The sequence below is a fragment of the Neopelma chrysocephalum genome, unplaced genomic scaffold, assembly GCF_003984885.1.
Source record: "Neopelma chrysocephalum unplaced genomic scaffold, ASM398488v2 Primary Assembly neopelma1_106b, whole genome shotgun sequence".
Taxonomy (NCBI): Eukaryota; Metazoa; Chordata; class Aves; order Passeriformes; family Pipridae; genus Neopelma; species Neopelma chrysocephalum.
Window position 1 is genome coordinate 1,656,555 of NW_020897771.1, and position 26,787 is coordinate 1,683,341.

At 36.7% G+C, this 26,787-nt stretch overlaps 1 protein-coding gene across 2 annotated transcripts in view; it reads right to left on the reverse strand.

The window, feature by feature from the left end:
• Positions 1-7,711: 7,711 nt before the first annotated feature.
• LUZP2 (leucine zipper protein 2) overlaps positions 7,712-26,787 on the reverse strand; it is a 130,528-nt gene continuing 111,452 nt past the window's right edge. For both annotated transcript variants that reach the window (XM_027696448.1, XM_027696449.1), the window contains exons 10-12: positions 14,737-14,829; positions 8,659-8,736; positions 7,712-8,330 (exon numbers count right to left, since the gene is read on the reverse strand). In XM_027696448.1, coding sequence (XP_027552249.1) covers positions 8,226-8,330; positions 8,659-8,736; positions 14,737-14,829 — 276 coding nt within the window. In that variant the 3' untranslated portion in view covers positions 7,712-8,225. The remainder of the gene's footprint in view (positions 8,331-8,658; positions 8,737-14,736; positions 14,830-26,787) is intronic.

Genomic DNA, 26,787 nt, shown 5'->3' on the forward strand with positions numbered 1-26,787 from the left:
CTACTTGGACAAACAACCGAGATGGAAAAATGCCTAGTTTGTTTTCAAAAGATTATGCAAATGCTCTTGGATGCATATTTTTATCCGACTTTCATTCCCTTCTCACTGCTGTATATCTTAGAATTGTTAAACGGTTTATTGCTATGATTTTGCTTGATCATATTCTGCTGGCTCACAACTTGTGGTATATTTATGGGTCTTCAGCTGGAGGTGGTGTCCTAGCTCATCAGGTGTGTGTCCCGAGCCCTTCAGCTGAGTTAAAAATCACCCAGACAAAGACAGGGAGCTGAGAAGAGCTCCAGCCACTGACTTGTATTTAAGGCTTTGAGGAAATGTGTTTCTCTCTAGCATTGTCCATATTTCAAACCTTTCCCTTCAAAACTTTGATTAACCTTGACAGGAATCTCCTGAATCTCCATGTGGTGAGATTAGAGCGTAACAACACACAGTTGCTCCAGTTTTCTGGGGAGGGCAAAGACCACAGATTTCACTTGAAAGACAGCCCTTGAAAGGAGTGACAGAACACACTGCAAACTGCATCAACTGCAGACCCAGTTTTCCATAATTTCATCTGTGGGATAACTGACATTGCAGTCATTCAGGACATGTACAATTTAGATTATCAGTAATGAAAGTGATTTTCTGGTTGTTATTCAGAAGACATACTAAAGTGAATGAATATATTTTTGCACCGGGGAGATGGCAAAATATGGCAAACATGAGGCATTTCTTTTCCCCATCAGCTGTGTTATTGCTGAAGCATCATTTGGCTCCAGGACTTTCCCAAAGACATTTGGAAATCTCCCTTTCAGTGGGCAAGTGTTGGGTAGGTAAGAGCTGGGATGCAGTGAAGTAATTACTTGTTTTGCTTTGCTTGTTTGTGCAGCTTTTGCTTTCCCTATTAAAATGTCTTTATCCCAACCTAGGAGTTTTTTTACTTTTACCTTTCCAATTCTCTCCCTGATCCTGCTGGTGAGGGAGTGAGTGAGTGGCTGCAAGGTGCTTGGTTGCTGGCTGGGGTTAAACCATGACGAACACAAAACCAATTTACTGCTCAACCAAAGCAGGCAAATACATGAAACATTTGATTTAAAATTTTCCCAAGTGTCAGACATGCAATGTTGCAGATTTTACCTCCCACTGTGCCCAGGGCTCTGTGGGCAAATATCAGAAACCAATTGCCTTTCATTCATAAACTGAGAGTTGTACTCCACAAAAATTAGAGCCATCAGATTTTGAGAGAAGGTAACTCAACCTTCCTTTTTACTGCACATTTGTCACAGAATAACAGAATATTCTGACTCGGAAGGGACCCACAAGGATCATCCCATCTTTACCAGAGAACTGTGTTATCAAATATAGAAAACACGTTCTACTAAAAAATATCTGGACAATGTTTTGCTGAATTTGGGTGCTGTTCCTCTGATCACAGAATCATAGAATGGGTAAGGTTGGAAGGTCCAACCAGGCTCATGTTTGGATCCTCAGCTAGGATGTGAGATGAGTTTTGGTTTTAAACTGATGACAACTCTTTTTTTCCTTCCTTCAGGCTCTGAATTCTTTCCAGATCGGCAGCAAAAAGAAACAGTAATTCAAGAATGTTCTTGTTGTTCACCTTAGCATGTTCGGTGGTACTTGTGAATGATTTCTAACACAAGTATGCAAATCAAATTTTGGTATCTTGTAATGCAAACATGAGAGACTAGTGTGTGGATTTATGTCACAGGTAAAATCTGATCAGTTCCTGTAGTTTAAACTAGATCAATTTAACAACTGAAAGGTGAAGAAATCTGTGGCCATCGGCTCCTGATGCGTCTCTGGGTGTTTGGTTTCGCAGCAGTTAGAAACCAGGAGATTTTTGCCAGGAGTGGGCTGCATGAGAACAGATCTACCAGGTTAGCTTTGCAATATAGCTTTTTTTTTCATAATCTCTCTTCTTTTTTGGGGGCCAGTTTTAAAATTTTCTTCAAATAAAGTTTGAATTAAACAGTTCTTCAACTCCCAACCAATGCTTTTTAAAGATTGTAGGCCAGACTCTAGGAGGGGGAGACTGAACCTATTTGACAGAATAAATTCATGAATAACTCTACGAGCTGTTTTCCAGGGGAACAGTTTATGAGCAAAATGCACTGGTCAGTGCTGCAAAGCAGAGTTCAATACATAGAGTGAACAGTCACATCTTCTGCAGTCAGCATGTGTTTCAGAAAAATTTTGCCTGGAGAGCCTCCAGGCAGTGACAGGACAGTTCACTACCAATCCCCTGCTGCAAAGGACAGTTCTATGTATTTCCTGCTTTTAAGTATTTTCTGCTCTATGAGACCTGATGAAAGTTTATGCTCTAAGATAAGGCCTAAGATAAGATAAGGCACCAAACCTAATAGAAGTGGGGTGGGGTTTTTTTCATTTCCTGCCTTGAAATACAAGGAAAGGTCTACCTGGATCTGCATAAATCTGCTTTCCAGGCTTGTCTATACTACCTTGTTCTGGTCACATCTGAGTCTTTTGACCATTCATGATATATTACTTGAAAAAGAGAGGCATCTCTCCTTTCCTTCCTACTTTCAGTTTGCACTCACTTAATGAGACAGGACAAGGAGGTGGAGGTTAAGCTGCTGCATTGCTTTGTCACACATCTCTGGGCAGTGCCAGGTGAAATGTCATTTTAAGCATTGTGTGTTCATGGGAAAAGCCAAAAGGTGCCCATGTGATAAAGAGTTTAGAGTTACACTAAATTTAAATGTGAGTTTTTGTCCCATGGCAGAGGGAACAGCACATGGCAGTCAGTGAAAGTTGTTAGACAGTCACTGGGGATAAGAAATCTCCTCATTGCTTTCCTATGCATATTGTGAATATCCTTTTGCCTCAGTCCTCTTTTATGCCTCTTCCAAATGCATAATTTTTTCCCCAATGTCCTCTATATCCATTTTCTGACTCTTCTCAAGCTCTTCCTGCTCCTCGATCTTTTTCTGTCCCCTGATCCCTCCTCTCTTCTCCCTCTTTTTTTCCAGTGCAGTAGCAGCTTCCCAGGCAAAATCCTCACAGGGAGAGACAGCACTTCCAAGCATCAAAAGGAGTATTGCTCTGTTAGGTTTAGGCTGTTAATGTAACTTAAAAAGTTCAGTTATTTCAGTTAAAATTTGGGGGAGGGGCATTGCAGGTGATAAGCAAAGGGATATTTTTCATTCTTACGTTATGGAAAAAGCACACACAGTTTTAGTGATATTTACCTTTTTGTGTTAAGGTTGGAGGTTGGCCCACGGAGCACTTTCATTGCTGGTACCTTCAAAGTATCACTACAGTAACCTGGTGTGCCCCAGCCCAAGGCAGATATAGAAAATAAATATGTAAACATGCCTGGCATGATATTATTTGGTTGCATATTTAAATAGCAAAGTAGAACTGTAATACAGTATATACATTATGAAGGAAACTGTCTTATTAACAAATAAAACTTGCTAAATCCCATGACTTTCCCCTCCTTGAAGTAGATGCATAAAAATTTCTGATCCAGAAACTTAAATCTTACATAGGAACTTGTTTCTTGCCACATTTAGGACATGCTTGTAAGTGTGCCATATTCATCACACGGCACAACATGATTAAAAGTAGAGCTTCTGGTTTTTGAAAAGCAAAGAAAATAAAACCTAAGTTTCCAAAAAATTAATAAAGATTTAATTAAGCAGTTTTAAACTGGATTTTAAGATGAGCTATGCAACTATTTTGGAAAGAAACCATGTGTGCAGATTTAAGTTCAGAGAAGCCTCATGGCTGCATATGTTCCGTGAGCACACTTTTCTATCATTGTGTCTTCACATTATCTCAGTGCTGACACACTTTGAAAGAACTCCATAGGTTTTCCAATTTGTTTTTAAGACTTTTCAGTGAGATACAATTCTAAATGAAAACAATAAAAAAACTTGTTGGCTCATTTCAGGGATTTTTTTACATTCTGACAAACGCTTTTCATATTAACTTTGCAGTCTGAAATCAGTTTGTAAGTTGCTGTGTATAATCATATTCAATCTTTGAGCTCAACCTTCCCTGCAATTTACGTAAAGTTCTGCTAATTGTCACCTAAGCAAAGGTAGAACTATCAAAACCAGTTTCTGCCTTGCACCAGAAAGTACTTGTATGTATCTACATTTATGTTTCAAAGTTGTTTTCTATAATCCTTCCAGCTTCGTGGAATATGGTAAATAGATTAACACTAAAAGATGTACTGTTCAAGCCACCTCTCCTTGGCATCATGAATTAAACTGTCCTTACAGGCATCTAATTTTAGGATTAGTTGAATCTTCTATGCTTTTTTTTACTTGCTATAAAAAAAATATGTCCTATCTGGCTCCCATGTGAATAAAGCACTTTACAAACTTGTAAGAAAATGTTCCCAACTGCTATGAGACACAACACACACCTTTCTTTTAATTAGCATATTCTTTACCTGGCTGCATGCTAGAAGGACTAGATCTGTATCAATTGACAAAAGAAATACTTTTTCTGAAAAGTTGCTGCCCAAATTTTTTCCTTGCTTCCAGTGGTGTAAACAGAAGGCAATACAGCTCCATGAAATGAATCCCAACTCATTATTTTTCCTTTCAGACATTAAAAAAAAAAAGAGGATGACAGAGTCCTTGTCTACACCTTCTCTCCTTCACTTCATTCAGCTACTAAAATGTGAATCCGTGGGTTTGCAAATCCAGGGAAATAAAAAGATTTTCTCCATATTCTTTTTCTTTGTTTAGCTTATGCAGGCTTTTCTGAGTTAGTGAATTATTTATCTCTACATAATAATTCAAATAAGTATATTTCCCAGAGGAAGCACATTTCTTTCTTCATGCACACCTTTTTCCTAATTCAAATGGCATTTGAAAGAGAGAGAAGGAAATGAGGAAATTAAGGAAACAGATAGATAAATCAGTGAACAGTTTTTAAAAACACTGACTGCATTATCTCAGACAAATATGTTATGTCCTGATTCAGGAATAATAAGAAAATAGATCTGACATATTATGCATGAAATAAATTCAGCTTTAGCCTCTTTTTTTAGTTCCCGGGTCCATCAGGAGATGAGAAGAGTGGAAAGATGTAAGCAAGGCCCTTTCTTATAGACACCTTATACACAGACACATATATATAGAAAAAAGAATTCTTAAAATACATAAAAGAGCAGACACACAAATAAAATAGGTATTTCTAGCTATTACTGACTGCTTTGAGATTTTCCCAGAAATTCACCCATTTCTGGAGCTTCCCTTTAAGAAATTAAATTTGAGGGTGTCTTTTTTTTTCAGCAAGAAATAGTGCTAATATTTCATATCCTTCCACAATGTCTTTTAATCGGAACATTCAACTTAAAAAATGAAAGTAAACTATCTTATCCCACATTGATATTTTCACATCATATAAAGTAGTGTATTACATCATTTGTACTGAAGTACTTGAAGAAGTGAGACAGCTTTCCACAAGGTCAGACAGAGACACAGAACTTAGTGTATCTTATCTTTAATGTCCTGGGAGACAGTGAGAGCCTCCTCCCATTTGTATTGATGGAAATTCTTGTTTAAATAGAAAAGTCAGTCTGGCCCCTTTGTAACACCTGCATCTGAACTGGATTGCCACAGGAAGTTTTGGCAAAGTAATATCTGACTATGGATGAAATTCCACTCCAGAATTTTTGGTTTACATACACACTCATATATGTGTATGCATGTTTACATGTGGCTTTATGTGTATATATGCTTGCAAATACACATGCACAGAGATACAAATGGATAGGATGAGAGATCAATTCAGAGAACTCTATACTGTAAAAGGAAAAATGAAATAGAAGTTTAAAGTTTGGAACAGTCTAAAGCCATCTCATACTCTTAAAAAAGAGCGTATGTTTGGGCTGCACTTGAAGTGGAAACTAAATTGCTTTTAACAGCTAACCTTTGGAATATCTGACAAAAAAGCATTCTGCCTCCTTATGGTTTTTTGCAGAGAGAAGGATGTGGGCCATGACCTGGTTGCCAGGCAACTGCAGGCAATTACAAAACATCTTAATATGTTCTGCCCTGTGGTACCACGAGGTACCACACTGCCAAAGAGACCAAATGACATGGCTCTCTTCCAACACAAAAGGGGTTTGGAGTATTCTAGGGAGACCAAGAAAGTGTGACTGGGACTTAAATTGTACAAACTGAAGTTCCCTCATGACCAGCTCTTTATAAGGCTGAGTAACCACAAATCGAAGGAAGCAGCAAGGTCTGTTTGTCATCATCCCAGCGTGGGGTGTTGAACTAGTCACTGTCACATCTGGAATGAAGCAATGGCTATTTATCCATCGAGGGAAAAATATGCACACCTTTGCTAGTGACAAGCAATGTTAATGCTTGGAAGCATCACTGTAAGGGTTTGGTTTTTTTTTCTTTTCCAAATCCTTGACTTTTACCACACAAATTCTTAGACATTCCAATTTCCTCTCGAAAATACTGTTTTTTTCCCCACATACAAATTGAGGTTTCCTATCAAACTGAAGAGATATGAGTTGTTGAGCTGTAGTTGTCTGAGATACAATCATCAAGGACAGATTTCCCTTTGGATGGGTACCCACCTCTTGATAAAATTTAGACTCTTTAGAGTAGCAATACTTTTTAAGCCATACCTACACATATAGCAGACACACCTACACCACATACAGACAAAAATCAATCATATATCCATCATAATTTTTCTTGACTCTGTATCCCTACATAGGTTATTCTAAAAATAGCAGGTATGAAGATATGCAGGGATTTCCCCAGTCACCATCCTTCAAGAAGTGTTTAATCAGACTGAAAATGAGTGGCAACCAATGTCCAATTCCAAGGTGTCCAAGAAATCCTCAGACTAAACATAATCAATACCTACATATTTAATGAAATTCTCCCCACCAACATGGCTTTATTCAGTTCTGTCTCGCCTGATCTTCACTGTCACCTAAGAAAAGGGACATACAAAAACTGAAACCATCCATGCATGCACACACACCTCAGATTATGATCCCATGGCTAGAGGAAAGCTTCTAACAATAAACCTTTTGGAAATAACACAAAACAAAAAATAACATCACAACACCTCCCCTCCCCCCAGTATTTTTGTTGTTTTTTTAACAGTAAACAGATTTCTTACATTAATTATCTGCTAGTGATATACCAAATAAATGATGCATATTCCCAGAGAGCTACTCAACCATTCACTGGCTTCATGTATGTTGAATAAATAAAATACAATAATAACAAAAATGAAAAAGCAAGATGGTTTGTTGCTGATTTATAAAGTAGAGTTTTTTCATGTTGTGAACACCAACCCCAAGCTATCCCTTGGCACAGCAGCAATAAACAGCTATAGCAACAGCAGATATGCTGTCAGGACTGCTGAATGCTTTAGAAGGGTGAAATAAATGCCAGGTAGGACAGCTTAACTCATTCCTCTGGGACACGTACATGGAGACCTGTGTCCCTTCTTGACAGATGACTGAAACAGTTTCAGAGACCTTTTAAGTTAAGGTGTGTCACATGCAAAGAAATGTTACCTTCGACACCACTAGAAACTAATTCCGATTAATTGAATCCCAAAAGTGATGACCCTCTTTATCTCCATCCCTCAGAATCCAATTCTGTCAATGCTTCAGTGTTCAAAAAATGGACTAGTTGTGATAGCAGTTAGGAAAAAAAAAAACAAAAAAAAAGAACCAAATAAACATCTTTTATTGTTTAAATTAGTAGATTTGAAATGGTATTACTGAAAGGTAATACATGGACCCCCATCCACAGTTCCCTTTTTACAGTTGCACTTATGGGTTGTACTTCAACTATGGCTACACAGATATTTCTCCCCTCCCCCCCCTCCCAGCTGCCCCTTAATCTTAATTTAAAAACCTAATCTGCCATAAAGGTACATGAAACAGAACAGACTGAGAAAATACTTGAGATTGGCTGTTGTTTACAAAGAAACTATGCAATTACTGATCGTGTAGAACAAGAGTTCAAAAACTGGACTGTATTATCAAGCATTTCTTCAAACATCCATTTTGGATTATGGCTGGAAGGTACTAATTGGTCTATTCTAGACTAATTTACAAACATTCATAAAATAGTGAAAAATGCATGCTTTAGAAACCTGGAACATTTCATGACTTTGCACTAAAAAGAATAGGAAGGTGGAAGCAAGTGAACGGTGTTTTTAACGTAGGTTAGTAGCGTTCAGAGTTTTTTTTCTTTTGTACTAACAGGCTCTTCAGATTTTTTCTCATTTCTTTCGGGTGATTTTTTGTCTTCGGATTTAGTCCATGGAAGGCTGTGCAACTTCTGTGGAGGTGAAAACAGCATCAGTGTAAACGCTGTGTACTCTCTCTCTGTGTATATATATATATATATACACACAAACAAATAAAAAGGTATGTTAAAAATCCATGGCATTAATGCACATACAGCTATATTTCTGTTAAACTGATGTACCAGTCTTAAACTACAACAGCAGAATATGAGGCATTATGAATGGATGAATGGCAATCAAATGCAGTCAAAATATGAGCTAAGAAAGTAGTCTTCTGAGACAAAATTTAGTGCAGAATGTGCAAACATGCTTCACAAGACCTTTTAATTAAACCCCAACAGTTACTCAGAAAGAGGATACCTGAAGGCTTGTCTCTGTTTCTGCTGCCTTCAAATGAGATGTCGAGTTACTGCGATTCCCCAAACACGTCTTGGCAACCTGTCAATACAAAAGGCAGGAATAACTACTTCGTATTTTTTCCTAAAATATTTACGGTTTTCTTTAAAAGCAAAAAAATGCAACAACAACAACAACAACAACAACAACAACAACAAGAAAAAAAAAAGAAGGAAAAAAATAAAAATCACTGGGTCTTCATCTAGTTGATGAAACTAGACTTAAATCCCAGACTCCCATCATCCCTATAACAGTCTAATGTGGAAGAAAGTTTAGCAACTTAATGCTTATCCAGCAGATCTTTCTCATGTTGAAATCTCATCACAAATAGTGAAGTTTTACTCCTACGAGTGGTCCTAGGGAACAGAAAAGTAATTATAATTGTCTTTTATGGGTGAGGAAATAGCAACACACAGGTGAAAACCAGCATTACAGTTAGAAGGTCTCTCTCACTACACTCTTGTCTAAACTGCCAGATCTCTTGGGTATAATAATCCCTGACTGGGGATGTGTATTCACTGAATGGGAAAGTCAGATGACTTTCAAGGTATGGAAAAGCTTGTGACATTAATTGTTGTCTTTTTATTCCGGGAATAGTGCAATATTGTTTGCCAATATGCTTTTTAATATCTGGGAAAACAGAGTTGCACAGCATAAATAAAATTAATTACTCAGTAGATTTTTGAACCAAAGAGATGTCTTGTTATCAAAGTAGACATTTACTCAGTGCTGAAATTTCAACCAACCCTAATTAAACCAAAGTCCCTTCAGGATAGGAGTAATGATGCCATAGGAAAAGCTCTAAAACACAGCACTGAGAATCCAAGCGGTGAAAGTGAAACCTTTACCAAAGAGAAGGGTTCAGGAAAAAAAACAACCTTTTATTCAAGTGTGTTTGATAGCTGCCCAGGCTATTTCACTGTTTTCACTGCTAGTAACTCTTCTCAAACATCTCCTTAAAATTTAGCTTGGCCAACATTTACAATTTTTATGACTAAGCACAACAAAACTCTTATGATGATTTTTCTTCTACATGGCAGACAGACAGACCATATTTAGTGCTGTTGTACACTTGCTACTTGCTCTGCATAAACTTTAGGAAACATGTTAATGATCTATTTGTATTTGTAAAATTGAATTTTCATACAAGTGTGTTTTGCCTTAAGCAGTAGATTTTGTCTCTATAACATGAAATAAAATCAAGAGTGGTAAGTGAGAAATTTAATATGACAGAAAAATTGAGGTGCCTCGATGACAGGCTTCAAATGCTGCATCGTTTTTGTCAGCTCAGCATGAGGTCTGATCTCTGTGTGGAATTCTGGTTGTGAAGCATGCAGCTTGATCAGTAACATACACAACATTTCAGAGGTTCCAGCATTCAGTTCACCCAGGTAAATTATACATCAGAGCTGGAGAGCTTTCACAGCTGGATGTATAAACTACAAATGTGGATAAACCAAATGCGCGTCTTTTTTTAAAGAGAATTTTCGACAAGCCACTTAGAGCTCAGCACGTCCCTTGGCTATTGAACTGTGCAACTTGATCTGCAGACAGTTGAACAATGTAACTAGAAGGGTTTTCCACTGCACCAGTACAAGAACAGGCTTTATGGTCAAATAAACGTAATAATTTAAGGTCAAATACTCAAATCGCACGTGGGCAGGAAATCAAGTTTAAATATGGGATATTAGAAGAGCTTTTGCAGTTAAAAAATAATTCAGCTGCTGCTAAAGGGCATCATACAGATTTACTTGACCAGATTTACTTTCAGTGTTCCTTGGCATCACTGCTGCTCTCCTTTTGGCTTCAGGGGGCACCCAAAGCAGACGTGCAGGGTGTTTGTAGGGTGTGATGGGGGACAATGCAGGGAGCTGGTTCTGAGGACAGCAAACCAGAGAGAGGAGAAAAGGACAGTGTGGTCATAACAAACTAGTTATGTCAGTTGTCACAAGCCAAGTGACTGGTTCACAGTTTATTCAAGGACGTGTTTTATCAGATCTGCTCATGGATTTGTTGCAGCTCTGTGCTTCGAGCTCCTTTAACCTTCACTGTTTAAAAGAAAGACGCAGAGCAAGAAGTATATGAAGTGTGCAAATGTCTTTTCATAAGACAGCGTTGCAGTTTTTCACATCTTCCTCCTATTTTAGACCACAGTGTACTGAGGGTATGGTTAAACTCAGATGATGTAACTTCTTATGACCTCCGCAGTCCTCATTTCGGGAACGGAATTTACTTTAAGAATTTTATTAGTTTGAAATTTTGTTATGGTGATGGTTTCTTTTTTTCTATTATTACTCCCTCGTGGAAAACAATGGGAGAGTAAAATGTGATCAAAGCTCTGCAATTGAAACTGAGAGAGAAAAATGAAGCAAAATGCTGCGGTTGCTTAGGAACATGTGCAAGTTTGGCTCCAATACTCAGTGTCATTCGTCACTGAATGATTAATGAACATGAACTGTTTGTTTACTGCAGGAAATTAATGCAGTAAATAAAAGCACTATCACTTTTATTTATCAGAAAAGACTCTACAAGGACAAAGAGCAAGAAATCTAAGATGAGAACAGAGAACGAAGAATCATTTTATAAATCGTTCAATGTTTTAGCAATACCAAATAGGTAGTTTTAAATTATATGTTGCACTCGTAAGAATTATTTGATAAGAGAAGGAAACAAAGTACATGCTGGTGGCGTAAAAGCCAAAATAAACTCCCAAAAGTTTTTGGGAAGACAGAAAAGGAAAATGATACAGGGGAAAGAGCTCTGCAGAACTCCGGTTCTGCAAAAACTTTGGTTCTGCAGAGAGTTTCAGGAGCCAGTTATAGGGCAAACACCTCTGGATAAGGCTAAGAAAAAGTAGTATTGAGAAGATTCCCCTAATAAAATAAAATAAATCTAAATAATGAGAACTTTTAAAAGAAAACTGAAATTAATATTTTTTTTGGTCTTTGACAAATTTCAGATTATGTGTAACAGGATGTCCTACCTGCTTCTGGATGCTTATTGGTCACGCCACATTTCATGACAGGTAAATATCAGCAGGGTCTAATTTCCAAATTTGCTGATATAATTTCACCTGTCTATATTGCATTTGCCAGTAAATTTTGATTTTTATTCATTCTAATGTAAACTACATTAATTACTGTAAACAGGCATAAAACCATACAGACAAAATTGCAGTAGGATTACAGGCTAAAATATATCACTTGAAACCAGTAACTAACCATTTTGCTTTATTTTCTGCCTTAATATCTGTAATATTCCTTGTTCCTCTGTAGTTAGTCTTTCGTACAGTAATTCCTCCAAAATATAAATCATATTTTGTTTATCAGAGACACAATCAGAGGATCTTTGCGAAGTTCTGAGGAAGTATTGCTGAAATATTGGGTTTCTAAGCAACAGAGTTGTAAGCACATCTTCATTTATTTTTCTTAAACAAATGGTAAATTAGAACCTGTCATATGTTCTCGACTTTCCAGTCTTATTTTTCCTTCATTGGGAGTCAAGGAGTAAAATCTTCAGAAACAAACACAAACCCACAACTAAGTAATGATAAAAATCCAATAAAAACCCTTCCCAAGTGTGAAATTTTCTTAAAGTGACAGTGCCCACAGGTACAAATTACAGCTTTGTATTACTGAAGTAACAGGATCCTTTGGGAGAATAAATTCCTTCTAGTTCTTTCAGAATTGTAGGTGGCATCTCTAATGTCATCATACAAAGGGTAATTGTAGAGAGAGACATTTTTAGTTCAATTTTCAAAACTGACTAATTTGAATTCTTCCTTGTCTCTAAATACATATATATATATGTGTTAATGTGAGAGAGAAATAAAAACAATAATAAAAAAAGGTGGGAAGAGGTTGCTAACCCAACATCATCAGCTGCACTATTTTTATGCCCATGTTAGCTCATCTTCAGGTGGACAGTGTGTGCAGGATAAAGAAAAAAGTTTCAATTTAAACAAACAACCAGGAAAATTACTGTAATCATCAGTATGAGCAACCACAGGATGAAAAGGGGTCAAGAATGGACCTCAGACTGTGTAAAATAGTTGGAACAGTTACAAAAAACATAGTTAATGCTTTAGCTCTCTTTGAAAATTTTACTGCTTTCCTTTAATCAATTCTTCAATTTACAAGAACATTTTCCCATTTTCATTTTTGAATCTTCTGTGGCATTTAAAGTGACTCTTCTGTGGTATTTAAAGTGGAGGGGATGCTGACAAACCAAGGTGTTTTATTCTCCCACGGTGGCCTCAGATTTTTACATCCATATATAAAAAAGATACATCATAAAAGTCTCACGTGTAAAGAGAACACGTCTTCCTGTATTTTAAGTTTTTAAATTTCACTGGAGATTCTGTTTCTGACGGGGATAAATACCACAGTATTTATGAGTTCCTTGCCTAGAAATGTGGTTGTCCTCACAATACTTTTTTGTAAATTTGCTGTCAAAGCCATTCCTTCAGCAGACACTGCAAGCACAGCATGTTGTGTATGAGTGTGAATCCTAGATTGATTTTTTTTTTTTTAAATGTGAACACAATGGTATTATGAATATTACATAATGTTCAATTTTCAGTAGAAAAGTGAATTTATTAGCGGGAACATGTTTAGGAGCAAGATAAGACTGAGAAAACCATTGCCTGCTTAATTTTACAATGAGGAGCATTATCTAGCAAGGCACAGTTAATTTGAATACCCCTAAGGTATGCTTTCTTTCATTTTACTACTTTTTCCTCCATGCAGGAGGTTTTGTCAAGTACAGACTTAACAAATCTTAAAGATTTAAAACTTAAAGGAAATGTGAGTCCCATAGAATATAGAATTGGTCTTAAAATATGCTAATTAAGAGATTAAATGATATAGAACTTAATCCTATTACTCAAATTCAGATATATAGCCTAATTTCTTTTTACTTGAATTATAATGTTACTTAGACAAACGCAGGGAACAGGGTTAGATTTTAATTTAAATTGAATCTTGAAAAATAGTTCAATTCATCAACACTTCTAAGTCCAATTGGAGTCATCTGCCTTCCCTGAAAAATTTCTTATACCAAGCAGCATTCCAGGCTGACTACAGGGCTAAAACCACTAGTTGCTAGAAGTGCAAAAAGCAACCATTCCCTAATCAAAAAGACCAAATCCTTGATTTTATGGAAAAGTGCACCTTTTAGGTGTCTTTCACTGCACTACTTGGTAGAGAAATTAAATCCTCTTTTGATTTTTGAAATGTGTTAACAGTTTTTTTCTTTTCCTTTTTCCTTTAATTTACTCACTTCTATAAAAAAAGAGCTCTCTGAGCCTCTTTACACAAATTTTCAGCCTAAATAAATTCAGTCTCTGCCTAAAGTGACCTACATTTCATCAAACCTCCTATAAGTTTACTAAGTGATAACTAACCTGTAGTGATAAACTAAATGGAGTTCACTTCAACTTCCTAATTTAATGTGATTTCCTTCTCCTCCTTCAATTTTTATTGACGAAATTAAGTTTCCTTTACCTTTAGACATTAAGAAAAGTGCAACAGCAAATTAACACTCTTCTGGATATACAATTTCCCCTTGTCCCTGCCCTCCTCTAAAGGTGTGGCAGAGGGAAAGCAACTTATAACTGAATAAACTTGAACATATTTGTGATAAATGGATACAATATGCAGGGGTTTTACCATTTGTTGAATGCTGAATTAACTAAGATTTGTTTTCCAACATTTTGTTCACACTGCTGTGATCACTAACTACCCAGTTACCTCCACAGCAGTTTGTTATATCTGGAGATACAACAATATATTCAATATATATATATATTTCACCTGCAGATTAGTCAAGGTAGCACTATGCTATTTAGCCTGTTGAGCAGACAACCAGCTCTCTCAGCAAATTTTGTCTCTGCCATTTTTTCTGTTTTTTTTTTCCCTGTTTTATTTATTTAAAATATGTGTATCATTTTAGATTGGAAAAGCCCCATTGACAGCTGCCTGAGGCATTAATGTTTTCATACAGCCTAGTTTAGACCCCAGTTTCCAAGTGAGTTAATCTTACATTTTGAGAATCACACTCCTGGGTGCTCTGATTTTCTTTCTTTTTCAAGGCCACAGGAAAATTCTCTTTCTCTGCTGAGACATTTTGACGAACCTGGGAAATAAAAAATGAAATAATGATTGAAATAATAATTAAAATAATAATAATAATAATTTTAAAAAGCTAATATAATTGAGACAAAAATATCAGTTAAGTCACATTTGAAAAATCAGGGTAATGATGAAAAACAAAAAGGTCAGATACTGCAAACTGTTAAATATTTTATACACTGTATTTTCAGCTAATTTTATAAAGGGCATGTCTTAATATACATTCTCATTAAAGCACTCCCTTGTAAAGCTTTACTTCCATATATATAATCAAGACATTCTATCTAAATGCCATAGGAGGAAAAAAAAAAAAAGCATTTTCAGAACTCGTATTCCTGTGACTTCTGTGGATTCTGGGGAAGACTGAGACCCTGAGTTGACACGTTCATGAGCTGATTTAGCTTAATTCACACTTCCACAGTCTCTCTCTGCTGGGACCTCCCGTCTCTGCAAGCTGCAGAACATGTTCCTTTTCATGCCTTTCACTCCTCTCCTCGCACTCAAAACGAGCTGCTGGCTGAGTCAGGCACTCTGCAGTCCAGGCTATCGTTTTATATAAGCAGTGAATTTCCTTCCACCAAAATACTGGTTGTTTTATCATGGTTTTCTGCATTTCCCGTAACCCTTAAAATTAAAAGGGACAAAAAAAAAGCAATGACACTCTCCTTAGGGATTTGGCTTTCATCAAACCGTCTGCAAGACACTGAAACTCTTCAGGAGGGTGGAGTCAGGGAAAAAAGCAAAATAATTTCTCTGTAAAGAGAAGTTAAAATTCAGACACCAGTTTTGAAACCTTGAAGCGTCCTTTCTCATGTCCCTTATACTGCATTGAATGACTAAGTCACAGAGTTTTCAAAAATGATGAAGGATGGGAGAAACCAAACCTGGCAGGTCACTATTTACAATTTAACTTGAATCATGAAAAATAGTTCAACTCACAGTCGAAATAAAATAGTTCAAACAGTCTCTGGTTAACAGCTCTCCAGTGAGTATTTGTTAGTTTTATACTGACTACCAGGGAAGAAATGAGGAGGTGAACAGATAAAAAAGATCCATACAAATAATTGTTTTGTTAAATAATAAATGCCATCTAGCACACGTATTGAGTGCTTTTTCTGTTTGGACTGAAAGAAATGACAGTTCTGCAAACCTAAATTTCTTCCCATTGAATAAAAGAAGGTACAATAAATGACAATACGTGTGTTCTCCTGATTTCTTGACTGCTTGAACCAGTAAATCTACACGGGATGCCAGAGAAACCAGGCAGCTTGAAGCCTTATTAATTAAGGGGAATAAATGCCTGTGCACAGCAGGGCTCCTTGTTTCAGAATTTGATTCCTGCTTAAGATTGTACCTTAGCAAATGATACACAATTTCTCAGCATGGTGCACTCATTTCTACAGAACAAGGGGAAATTTGAGATTTTCAGGTGAGGCTGTTGTCAAGAAAGCACTTTCCCAGTGTCAAGTTTTCAGGTGTTCACAGAATTTCCCATCTGTAGGACAGCGAAAAACAGGAAAATTTCCAATTTTCATCCTTTTTAATTTTCAGAAGAGTGAAGTGCATTATCATATGCTAGAAGTCCTTCTCTTTTCTCTCTCCCAAAACAAAACACAAGTTTTTTTTGAGGCGTTTCAATTTTTGTATGATTGCCTTGGCCAGTAGGATCGGATTCTGTAAAAAACTTTAAAAATCACTTGCCAGAGCTGCACTGCTCAGACACCAGCCAGACCTGGGAGCAGTAAATGGGTCCTTTAAATTTGAGTCATGTCCTTTTGGTCAGAACACCAGAGGGCTTATTGCATCTTATTTAGGTGGTTTTTAATCTACAACATTTTAGGACTGACTTCTTACCTGAAAAAGATATTTTTTTGAAGGCTTATCTGCTTGCTGATGATGTGGGAGTCTTAAAGGAAGACTTTGCAAACAGGATCCTTGTTATTAAAAATAATCTCTCATAAAAAATTGAATACTCCATTATTTGTCTGACTGAGGCTTATTTACTAAAGTGATAGCTTACCTAATAAAAATGCCATCAAGTATTCCATAGTGAAATGGTTTGGATACAGATTATGAACTCCTTCCCAATTTACTTAAAGACTTCTGAACCCTCCTCAAAGCTTTTCAAATGCAAACATTTTTTTTCAAAGATCATGAAACCTTTTATCTTTTTTTTTCTTTGCAATAATTTAGGAGTTACAGCATCTTCCTGGTGAAACCTTACAAGCTTGACTGAAAACCCAGCTTTGCATTTCAGATACTTAATTAATTGTTTACAATGCATTGAAGGTATATGTAGAGGAAACTAGACTCTGTGGATGAGTACTTTGCTTGCAGAAAACCTTGCAGAATACTTGAAGAGAAGCAAGTCAAACTCTTTATTTCTATGAGTTATCTTTCAAAGTCTGCATTGGAAAAAATAAGAGCTCAGTTTTGCTTCACACCTTTGAAAATTCCTTCTATTATGCTTTATATATATATTTTTTTCAGTTCTATTATCAAACAGCTTCTCTTCTCAAAGCGCTCACTGCTATTACACCACCGTCATCTTCACTGCTAAATAAAACTGCAAAATTAGGTCAACTAAATTCCATCTTTCAGAAGGTTTTTTGACTTTGATATGTAGCTCAGTTCTTTGCTGTATCAGTAATAGACTTGTCATGACTTTCTGGCATGACTGCACCACTCCTAATCTCTAGTCAGCAGTTGTTCCTGCGAGATGCCTGTGGGCAGGACTGCTTGCCAGATGACCTGCCAACACCAATATGGGTCACATCAAGGCAATTATTTTCTGTTAGACTGTCACAGATTACTCTTTTCTACAAGTAAGAGTTTCCAGGGACAATCAATTTCCACATTAAAAAAAAAAAGAAAAAAAATACAAGTACTCATCCTGATCTAACAGGAAGATGGCACAGCATTTTCAATGTAAGCAAACAAACTAACCAGTTTCTGGCCGTGTGCAAGTTTATGAAATCCGAGGTCCAAAGAAACCCAGTTCTATGACAGCCATGGTAGTTTTCCTCTAACGATGGGCAATGTCCCAATATGCCAATTCACAGCCCATTTTAATAAAACTTCAAGTACAGAAATTGCTGGTGTTTGTCCAGAAGAACATTTTTATTTTTTTTTTTTTTTTTTTTCACTGAAAGTTCCACTGGCTCAATCTACAAACATTTAAAAAATACCTACAGCAAAGTCTTTACCTGGCAGCCAGTCTTTACAGGGCTGGCTGAACTTATCTGCCCCTCTTGACATAGGTTTGGCACCTTGAGCGAGGTCAGTCTCAGAGATCCCCCTGGGCTGGGGGAGCTTCTCTACCCAACCTCCACCAAGGTTACTAACCAGGTGGTCTGTGAAGGGGCTACAAACAGGGAACAAGACAGAAATCATCCCCACTTCTCAGTTTTGTATTCTTCTGGGACCTGTCTTATCCTTTTGAGATGGAAATGGCTTGATGTCATGTCCAGGAAATCCCAAATTGCTCGAGGATTTGTAGCGCTTACTGTAAAAAAACTAGAGCAGTTTTGTATGTAGCAGGTAGACAAAGCTGTCACAGCTTTTTTGGGCAAGGTGAACAGATCAAGAGCCAGAAATATCACTTTTCCAGAGTCTGTTCAGTCTGACTGCTCCTGGAAACCAGGGACTTTGTACATCACACACACACACAGAGAGGCCAGCTGCCATGTAACGCCTCACATATTTATTTTGGTCACGAAAAAGGTGCTAATCCTGTCACTTTTTCTTTTCCCCTTCTTTTTTGAGCAGCACCACTTGCAATTACAAAGGCCCACAGGATCATTTTGGAGTGTAAGACAGACTTTCAATTTGCGCTTCCAGCCCCAGAAATTTCATAGAATTATAGACTGGCTTGGGTCGGAAGGGACCTTAAAGAACATCTTGTTCCAAATTTGAGACATTTTAAAATAATTGTGTGTCTATTATATCTTTCCCCAACAGAAATCACAGATAAATATGTATTTATATGTATAGTATAAAAAAAAATCATTGCATTGCATTTCTTTATATCGTGATTTAAAAATCTTCCAGAGTAACACACATGCAAAAAAATTGAGAAGTCAATACTAACAACAATAATAAAACTACATATTTCTATAAGACTGATGGTCACTGTGTTTGTATATACATATATTTGGTGTGTTTTGAAGTAGAGATAACTAGCTTTTCTCCGCGGCACAGTCAATATTATTCAACAGTAAGTGTGAAAGACGTACTTTAGTTTTTATCTCTATTTAATGCACATCTGCAGAGATACATTTATATAGAGCAATTTAAAGGACTGTAAATCCTATGATGTAGCAGATCTTTAAATTTCTATATACTGTTTCTCAGTAAACACATTTACCCCTGATGATTTCCTTTTTTTTGTTTTTCAGTTTGCACTCTATTCAAATAGCTTTAAGGTGGAAAATAGCTGATTATTTTTGTGCCAATACTGAGCATTCAGCACAACTCTAAGAAGTTTTGCAAGTGATCTAGGACAACTTCACTTTCATCAGAAGTGGAAATCGTTAGGATATCTTTAACATGGATACCAACAGATCACATTTTATCCACCTCACATTCCACAGGCATTTGGGTTGGTTGTAATGGAGTTTCCCCCAGAGGAACGCTCGCAATAATCTCAACTGGCTGAACATCCATCAGAGTGAAAGGACTTTTCTTAATAGACCATTGGGGATGATAGATGACATATTTAGCTGTCAAATTCCTGGATCATCCTTGTCATAGCATTGCTGTAAGTGCAGAATGTCCCCTCATACATGCAGCTACCTCCTAGTAAATTATGTTGGATACTATATACATTATTGGTTTAAATTTTTATTTTGTTAAGGGTTCTGCAGTCCTTTTTCCATGCATGATGTGCACTGAATTCTGCTGTTTTTTTCTAATACAACTTATTTTGAAAGCGTTGCATATTTGAGATAATTTCAGTCTATGTTTTCTAATAGAACCTTAAACCAACATTTTCGGTTGCCTCACTTCCTCGGAACAACTGCAGTTTCTTATTTATATTTCCATGCAGCTGAGGGGATGAAAGCCCTTATGAAAAGGTATACAATCATTTTTTTCTGGATCAGCAAGAGCAGTTCTGTGATGATTCATCGTATCTCAGTTTTCAACAGAGTCAGAATGATGTATTTAATTCTATTTAACTGCAAACAAGATAGAGGATTTCTAAGTCACATGCTTTAAGAAGAATAAATGAAAATAAACCAAAATTCTGTTAAGTTTATACAACAGAAAGAGGTAAAATAACCTAAATAACTGAAAACAAAACTAGAAATACTTTTCCTTGTGCTAAACCCGGGAAACTCATAAATAATAATGTACATTAAACCGAGGACAAAACATCACCATTTTCTTGTCTCACAGCGTGTGTTGGTATGAAATATATGAGACAATGAAAAACTGAAATTATTGGAGTCAGCTGCTTAGATTGGCTGCTCAGAAAAACTGAACACTAAAGAGAACCCCGTGTGTCACACGATTTTGTGACCTAGTGAAGTTAAACATTTACAGACCGAATTATATTTTAATCAGTAATGACCAACATAAGAGAATCCAAGTATTTCTAAGTAGTGCTTAGTGCACACAGACCCAGAAGTGTGCCTTAAAAAGAAACTAAACAAAGAAAATAAATAATTTAAAGTGCAAATTGACAAAATGTGGTGACAAGAGAACTAACCTGTATAAGTCTGAAATTTATTAAAAGTTTACCATGGAGGATATTCGAGTGTGTGCTGTGTACAGGGCAATTCCACTGCTGCACACTTCTGAGCAGTTACAAGGAAGATTCTTAATCAAAAAGACACTCTTCTGCAGATAACAAAACTGAGATCTGCAGCTGCACACAAGTGGAAGTACTCTGTCATATAAGAAAAACTACTGAAATTTGAGAACAGATGGCATTCCAACATTACTTGAAATGACACTGCAGCAAAACTCCAGCACGAAATCCAGCTATTCAACTTTGTGGGTCACTGAACACTAACATTTTCCAAATGAGTCCCAATTACAAGAGCACCCGAGCCCAGTAATTTTATGCTAATACAATGAAAAATGTAACATAGATGTAACGAAGATGCATCATGCATCTTCCTAATTTCTCATTCATTATCTACAGTAATTTAGCCTATTGTTTACCTGCTCTACTTTCGTAGAGGACATAACTGCAAAGTGAATTTAAAGTGAATTAAAAGTACACATTCTGCCATAAACCAAAGAGGTCTTCCTTTGCTAAAAATAGCCAAAATTGTTCTTCACATAGCAAACTCAATCAAAATATGCTAACATAGACACCATACTAAAATTTTTACATATGTAAGAATCTGTAAAACGAGTCCGTGGAAATGGAAATTGATTGGTAAAAAACTAGTAAAAAAACTTATGATCAGCAACACTGCATTCCATAAGAGCAGCCATGGAAGCTGGTGAAAATATTTGCTCTCTGTGATCCTCTGCTGGGGTTGTGTTTGTAACCAGGTAGGTGTTCCCACAGCTGCCTTCAGCTTCTGTCTCACTTCCACCATTTGGCTGAGACGCAAAGAGGAGAAAAGCATCTCCTATTTTTCCAGTGTATGCCAATATACAAAAGCTTGTGCCTTAAAAAAACAGCAGCTAAATTAAACTTCATATAATCTGGCCAGAAAATTTATCAAGTTCATTTAGATCTCTTCTACTCTGTCTGTAGGTAGACACTACCATGTTACATCAGTAGGCTTCTGAGTTTTAGGGGTGAGATAAGTGCTCTGTTGCTACACAATTTGCTTTCTTTGAAGTCAGCTGGGTTAATGATACAAATATTTGCTGAAGGCTAGTGCTGCTTCTAATGATGCAGCAATGTGTGAGCTGCATGCATAGCATGGATTTGGAGGAGAGCTGGCTGCTGTGGGAACGCTGTGGATAACACATGTGGGGTTTGGTCCTGAAAACTCCACAGCAACTTCTGTGGAAGCTGAGAAGGCTCAGTGCTTACAAAAAAGGGAGGGATTCCTATAAGACATCCCTTGCCTCTGTTTATTTAATCCCTGAATGCAGCATTTTTCCACGACCTTTCTGTTCCAGGATTTCCCTGAGATTAATTCCCCCTCTTGTCACAGGCTTTAAAGAAAACGTTTTTTGTAACGTTCCAGGATTTGAGTGCTGAGTTCAGACCTCGTGGCACCACAGCTGGGTCACTGGGTTGGCATCAAGTTGTGCTGCAGGCATTTTCATAATTCATCTGACAGCATGTTGCTAAGGTCCACGGACAGCCTTTGCATAAATATGCCAAGAGAAGTGGATCACAACCCCTTTATTTATATTTTGTAGCCATGTGTATGTTGGAATATGTTAAAGAGCATAAAAATACCATTGCTAAATTGCTTTCAAGGCACCTTATTGCACCTAGTACACCTGAACCTATGTCACCCAGGTAAAAGGAAAGGTAGAGTAACCTCTAGAATGGTCAAGGAAAGAATTGCATTTATTACTGAGGGCTCTGTGTGGTTGACCTAGAAATATGACTGCATTTGCCACATAGCACATAAGACCTTCTTGAATTATTGTGCTGTTAAAGGACTTCATAATAAACTTCTGGCGTGCAAATCATTAATCATTCTTATTTCAATTATAAAGCTTTAATTTGTTGCTTCTCTTAGTCAAACAAAAGAATTAGGGCAACTTGAGAAATCACTGGCTTCACATGTAGTAAAAGCTATATCTTCTTTTGATATTCCCTAATTATTTAAAGGATAAGTTCTGTGGAATATTATCTATGGTACAGACCTGATAAAAAGCATTTAGGTATCAATATTTTTTAATGATTTTTTTTTAAAGGCAAGATTGGCTCTACTATGTTTGGCTGCCTTACAGTAACAGAAGTGTCCTTCAAATTTTATTTCTGAATCCATTTTTGAAATTCAAGAAAGAGTAAACTTCACCACAATTTTCAGGGTCTTCTATGGCTGCCTGGCAATGTATTGCACAATTTATTTATTTTTTTTATTCAGGAGATCTTTTTAAGTATAAACAACAGATTTTAAAATATTTTTCCCTGAAGCACCTTGAAGACTGTAGTCCTGAGTACATAGCAAGACTGCAGATTCCCCTACAGCTACATTCAGTACCTCGAGAACTCTCACTCAGTTCTGGATATTATACTTTCTACCCACTTTTACTGCCACCTGCAAACACCAGTGGAAAAAGTGGGACTAGAGCTTTGTTTCATTTAGTTGCCTATGCTGCATTTTACAGGGCTCACTCTACTCAGGGACAGTAAGTGAAATAGTAGTCCATCAAAATTAAGAAAATTATGAGAAAACACAGAAATAATTCCATCTCCAAACAAATACAAGCATTCTTTCAGGCCTTAAGCGTAAGAAGAGAATGAATTAATTTTTGGCTTCCTGAGACTTCACACATTTAAAATGTGAAGACAGGAACAAATACAGATCTGGATGGCAAGTAAGCTGCAGTTTACATTCATTTACAGTTTATATTAGGAATAGCAAAATTTTAGAAATAGGCTGTAATGAAAAGTTAAACAAAAAATATCCAACTGCAGGGCACGGGTTGCACATCATTTGTAAAGTGGTGAGCAGCAGGGTTGGCCTGGACTTCTGTTTGTGTTATGTGCTATCTATCACAACAGTATCCCACATTTCTCTAGAGCTCCCAGCATTTTGGGAAAAAAAGCTACTGAGGAAATAAAAAACCCAGCAAAACTTCTTCAATAGATGATGTATACATTTTAATCTCTACGTGATGTATCTGGAGACAGGCTCAGTTTTTTCTCCTCCTGCCAGAGATTTAGCCTAGTTTGCTTGCTGTGGTTGGAGATCTCAGATCAGCACATGTTTTACACTACACTAAATACACTGCAAATATGGAGGCACAGTATTATTGCTTGAAGATGAAGGGTCATCTTGACCAAGTTGCTCTTGGCAGTCCTCAGTGTGTATGATGATACAATAAATTCACAGCATAAAGCAACTTCCAGTGATGCCAAAATATTACCCTAACATGGTATCAGAGACTGAGGCTAGACAGCAAAATTTGATTTTTTGAGTGGCTTAGTTGCTCATAAACACTTATTCCTAATGACAGAACACAGCTAGCTCACTTGATACAGATCATTTCACTTCAGGTTTCTTTGAATAACCATTTGTTTAGCAGTAACTACGTATCTATTGTAAAGGTATCTGTAGCTAAAACAACAAGAAAAGTAGATAGAATTAATTAGGTCTGAAAACAAATAATCATGCATATAATAAGTGTTATTAGAGAAAAATCTTGCTGATAATTTTTCAAAGTCAATTATCTATATTAAATTATATCTAAACCTATAATTGCATGCTTCTTTAACACTAGATGAATTTTAACATTATTTTTTTCTTATAGAGTGGGCCTGTTCAAATACCTAATATTTTGTAAATGCAGAGCTCAAGGATGGGTAGACAGGTGGATGTATGCTCTGGAGCACACATATATATGTGTGTGTGTGTGCATATATACACTACATGTATATATATATATTTATACACTACATGTGTATATATATACTACATGTATATATAGACACTACATATATATATACTACATATGTATACTACATGTATATATGTATATATATACACTACATGTATATATACTACATATGTATACTACATGTATATATATATACACTACATGTATATATATATGCACACTACATGTATATATATACACTACATATATACATATATATACACTACATATGTATATATATGTATACACTACATGTATAAATACACCTTCTACTTCATTTTTCCACCACTTCTAAAGTTCTAAAGCAGGCCATCCTTCATCCTCCACTGTAGGGAAAAGATCTTTCTTTTCTAAAACTATAAAGACACTTAGCATGTTCAACTGTGTGTGTGGGGGGGTGTTGATATAATAATACTCGAGAAACTGAAACCACCAAATAAACAGGTTCCTTCAACAACAGCCTTGATTTTCCACAGGCATCATGAAGGAAAAAGCAATTATGTGTGGGATAATGAACACTGTCTAACATTACCGACGCTTCCAGCAGCAATAACATGCACTGTCAGAATGTGCTTTATAGGCAATTAGAGTCTTCCCAAAGGAACAAAACAGCTCCTGAAGTTACAGCCACGCACACAAGAACATCTGTATTTTCAGGGAGGGAAAGCCAGAGATGCTCAGCCCTGGAGGAGTTACAGACCCCAGAAGGACCAACTTGGTGGAGCTGGAACCCTTCTGAATAATGGGGTCACTTGGAGAAATGTTTTGCCTTTCGAGGCTTTGACTTTTTCCCCCAATCCTGCCTGTCCTGGTTAGAACGGCTGGGACCAATTCATCCCTGGATGGGTGTAACCCAAAACTGTGTATTCTATAGCCTCCATGCCATTTCCCAAAAACTGCTGTCAGTAGAGGCCTGCAAGGTGGGAAGATGTTCCTGTACCCTTTTATGGAATTCCCCGCTCTGATATCCTTATATGGAATTCCCCGCTCTGATAAGAGGGACTGAGCATCCGCTTGCCCTTTTATGGAATTCCCTACTCTGAGGGAGGGACTGAGCACTCCCGCCTGAACTGGAGAGTATATAACTGGGAGTTTCAGAGCCTTGGCTCTCTCTCTCGTGGGACCCAGAGGAAGACAGCAGACCACCGCTGCTCCCAACCAGGCTGAGACCACCACCCTCGACTGGACTGCAATCACCACTTCTGACCAGACTCCAGCAGCTCTCCCACCAGCAGGTTTATTCCCTCTCCCTTTGCTTTGGACTCGGGGGGTGGGCCAAGGTACACCACTTTTGTTCATACCCCAGGGTGCTGGGTTTGTACATTTGGGTTTTGTGGATTAAAACCAATTGTCTGTCTGTATAATTGTACTTATTGCATTATTTTAATAAATTGTTATTCTGACTTATAAATCTCTCTTTTGAATTGAGTTCATTTTGTCTTGCTGGTTAACTTTTAAACCAGCACACTGCCTTAAACAAGGATTTCTTAATGATTTAGGAATGGTAGAGGAAGCTTTAAAAAAAATGAACTCTATTTGCTCCCAGCTGCCTGTTTATTTAAGTCCCTTCTTATAGAGTTGCTCTTATAAAAAATTACCTGACAGCATGTTTACCGTCATGACCACAGTTCCATTAACAGAAATGAGGACCATCATCTTTCAAAAGATATGAGAAAAAAGGATTTAATAAATAATCCACAAAATACCTCAAAATATTTAATAATAAAGAAGATTTAGTAGTCATTTATTATATGACTCCATTTTCACTGCCTCAAACGTTCAGTCTGAGCACCATCCAATTAACTTTTAAGGATTTGAACCAATACAGGCTTGATAGTAAAAGGGTTTTTCCTGTAATTGAGTATCTGCTTTTCCATTACGTGAGATCACATTCCTTCAGATTATATGACTTTTGACAATAAAAGAATATTTTATTTACTAATTTTTATTTTGCATTTTATTTATTATTATCTTAACATAAAATAATGAATACAGAAAAAGGCAGAGATTAACCATTTTGGAAGATGATGAAACTTCAGGTGTAAGCCAGTAAGTGGTTGCTTAAATTGCTCCATACTAAATTGAACTTAAATGCCTTGGGTTTAATCTGCATTTGGGTTCATTCTGCATTTCTTAGGCTTTATGATTCAATGAAATGCTTTTAATCAAGTTGCTAGAAAATTCCTAATAATGGCAAAAATTCCCAATGAGTATTTTCTTTGTGAATGTTTGTCAAATCACATCTTTGCTCAAATCAAAGAAAAGGATCTTAATTGTCTTAACATAGAAGGATCTTAACTGTCTCTCATATTTCCCACTTGGCTCCCTATACATGTATCAAGGGAAACTTTGCAACAGTAGATTAATAACACACATTTTATACAGGACAAATGCATTAATAATTTTCAAATAAATTTTTAACATATTCCTA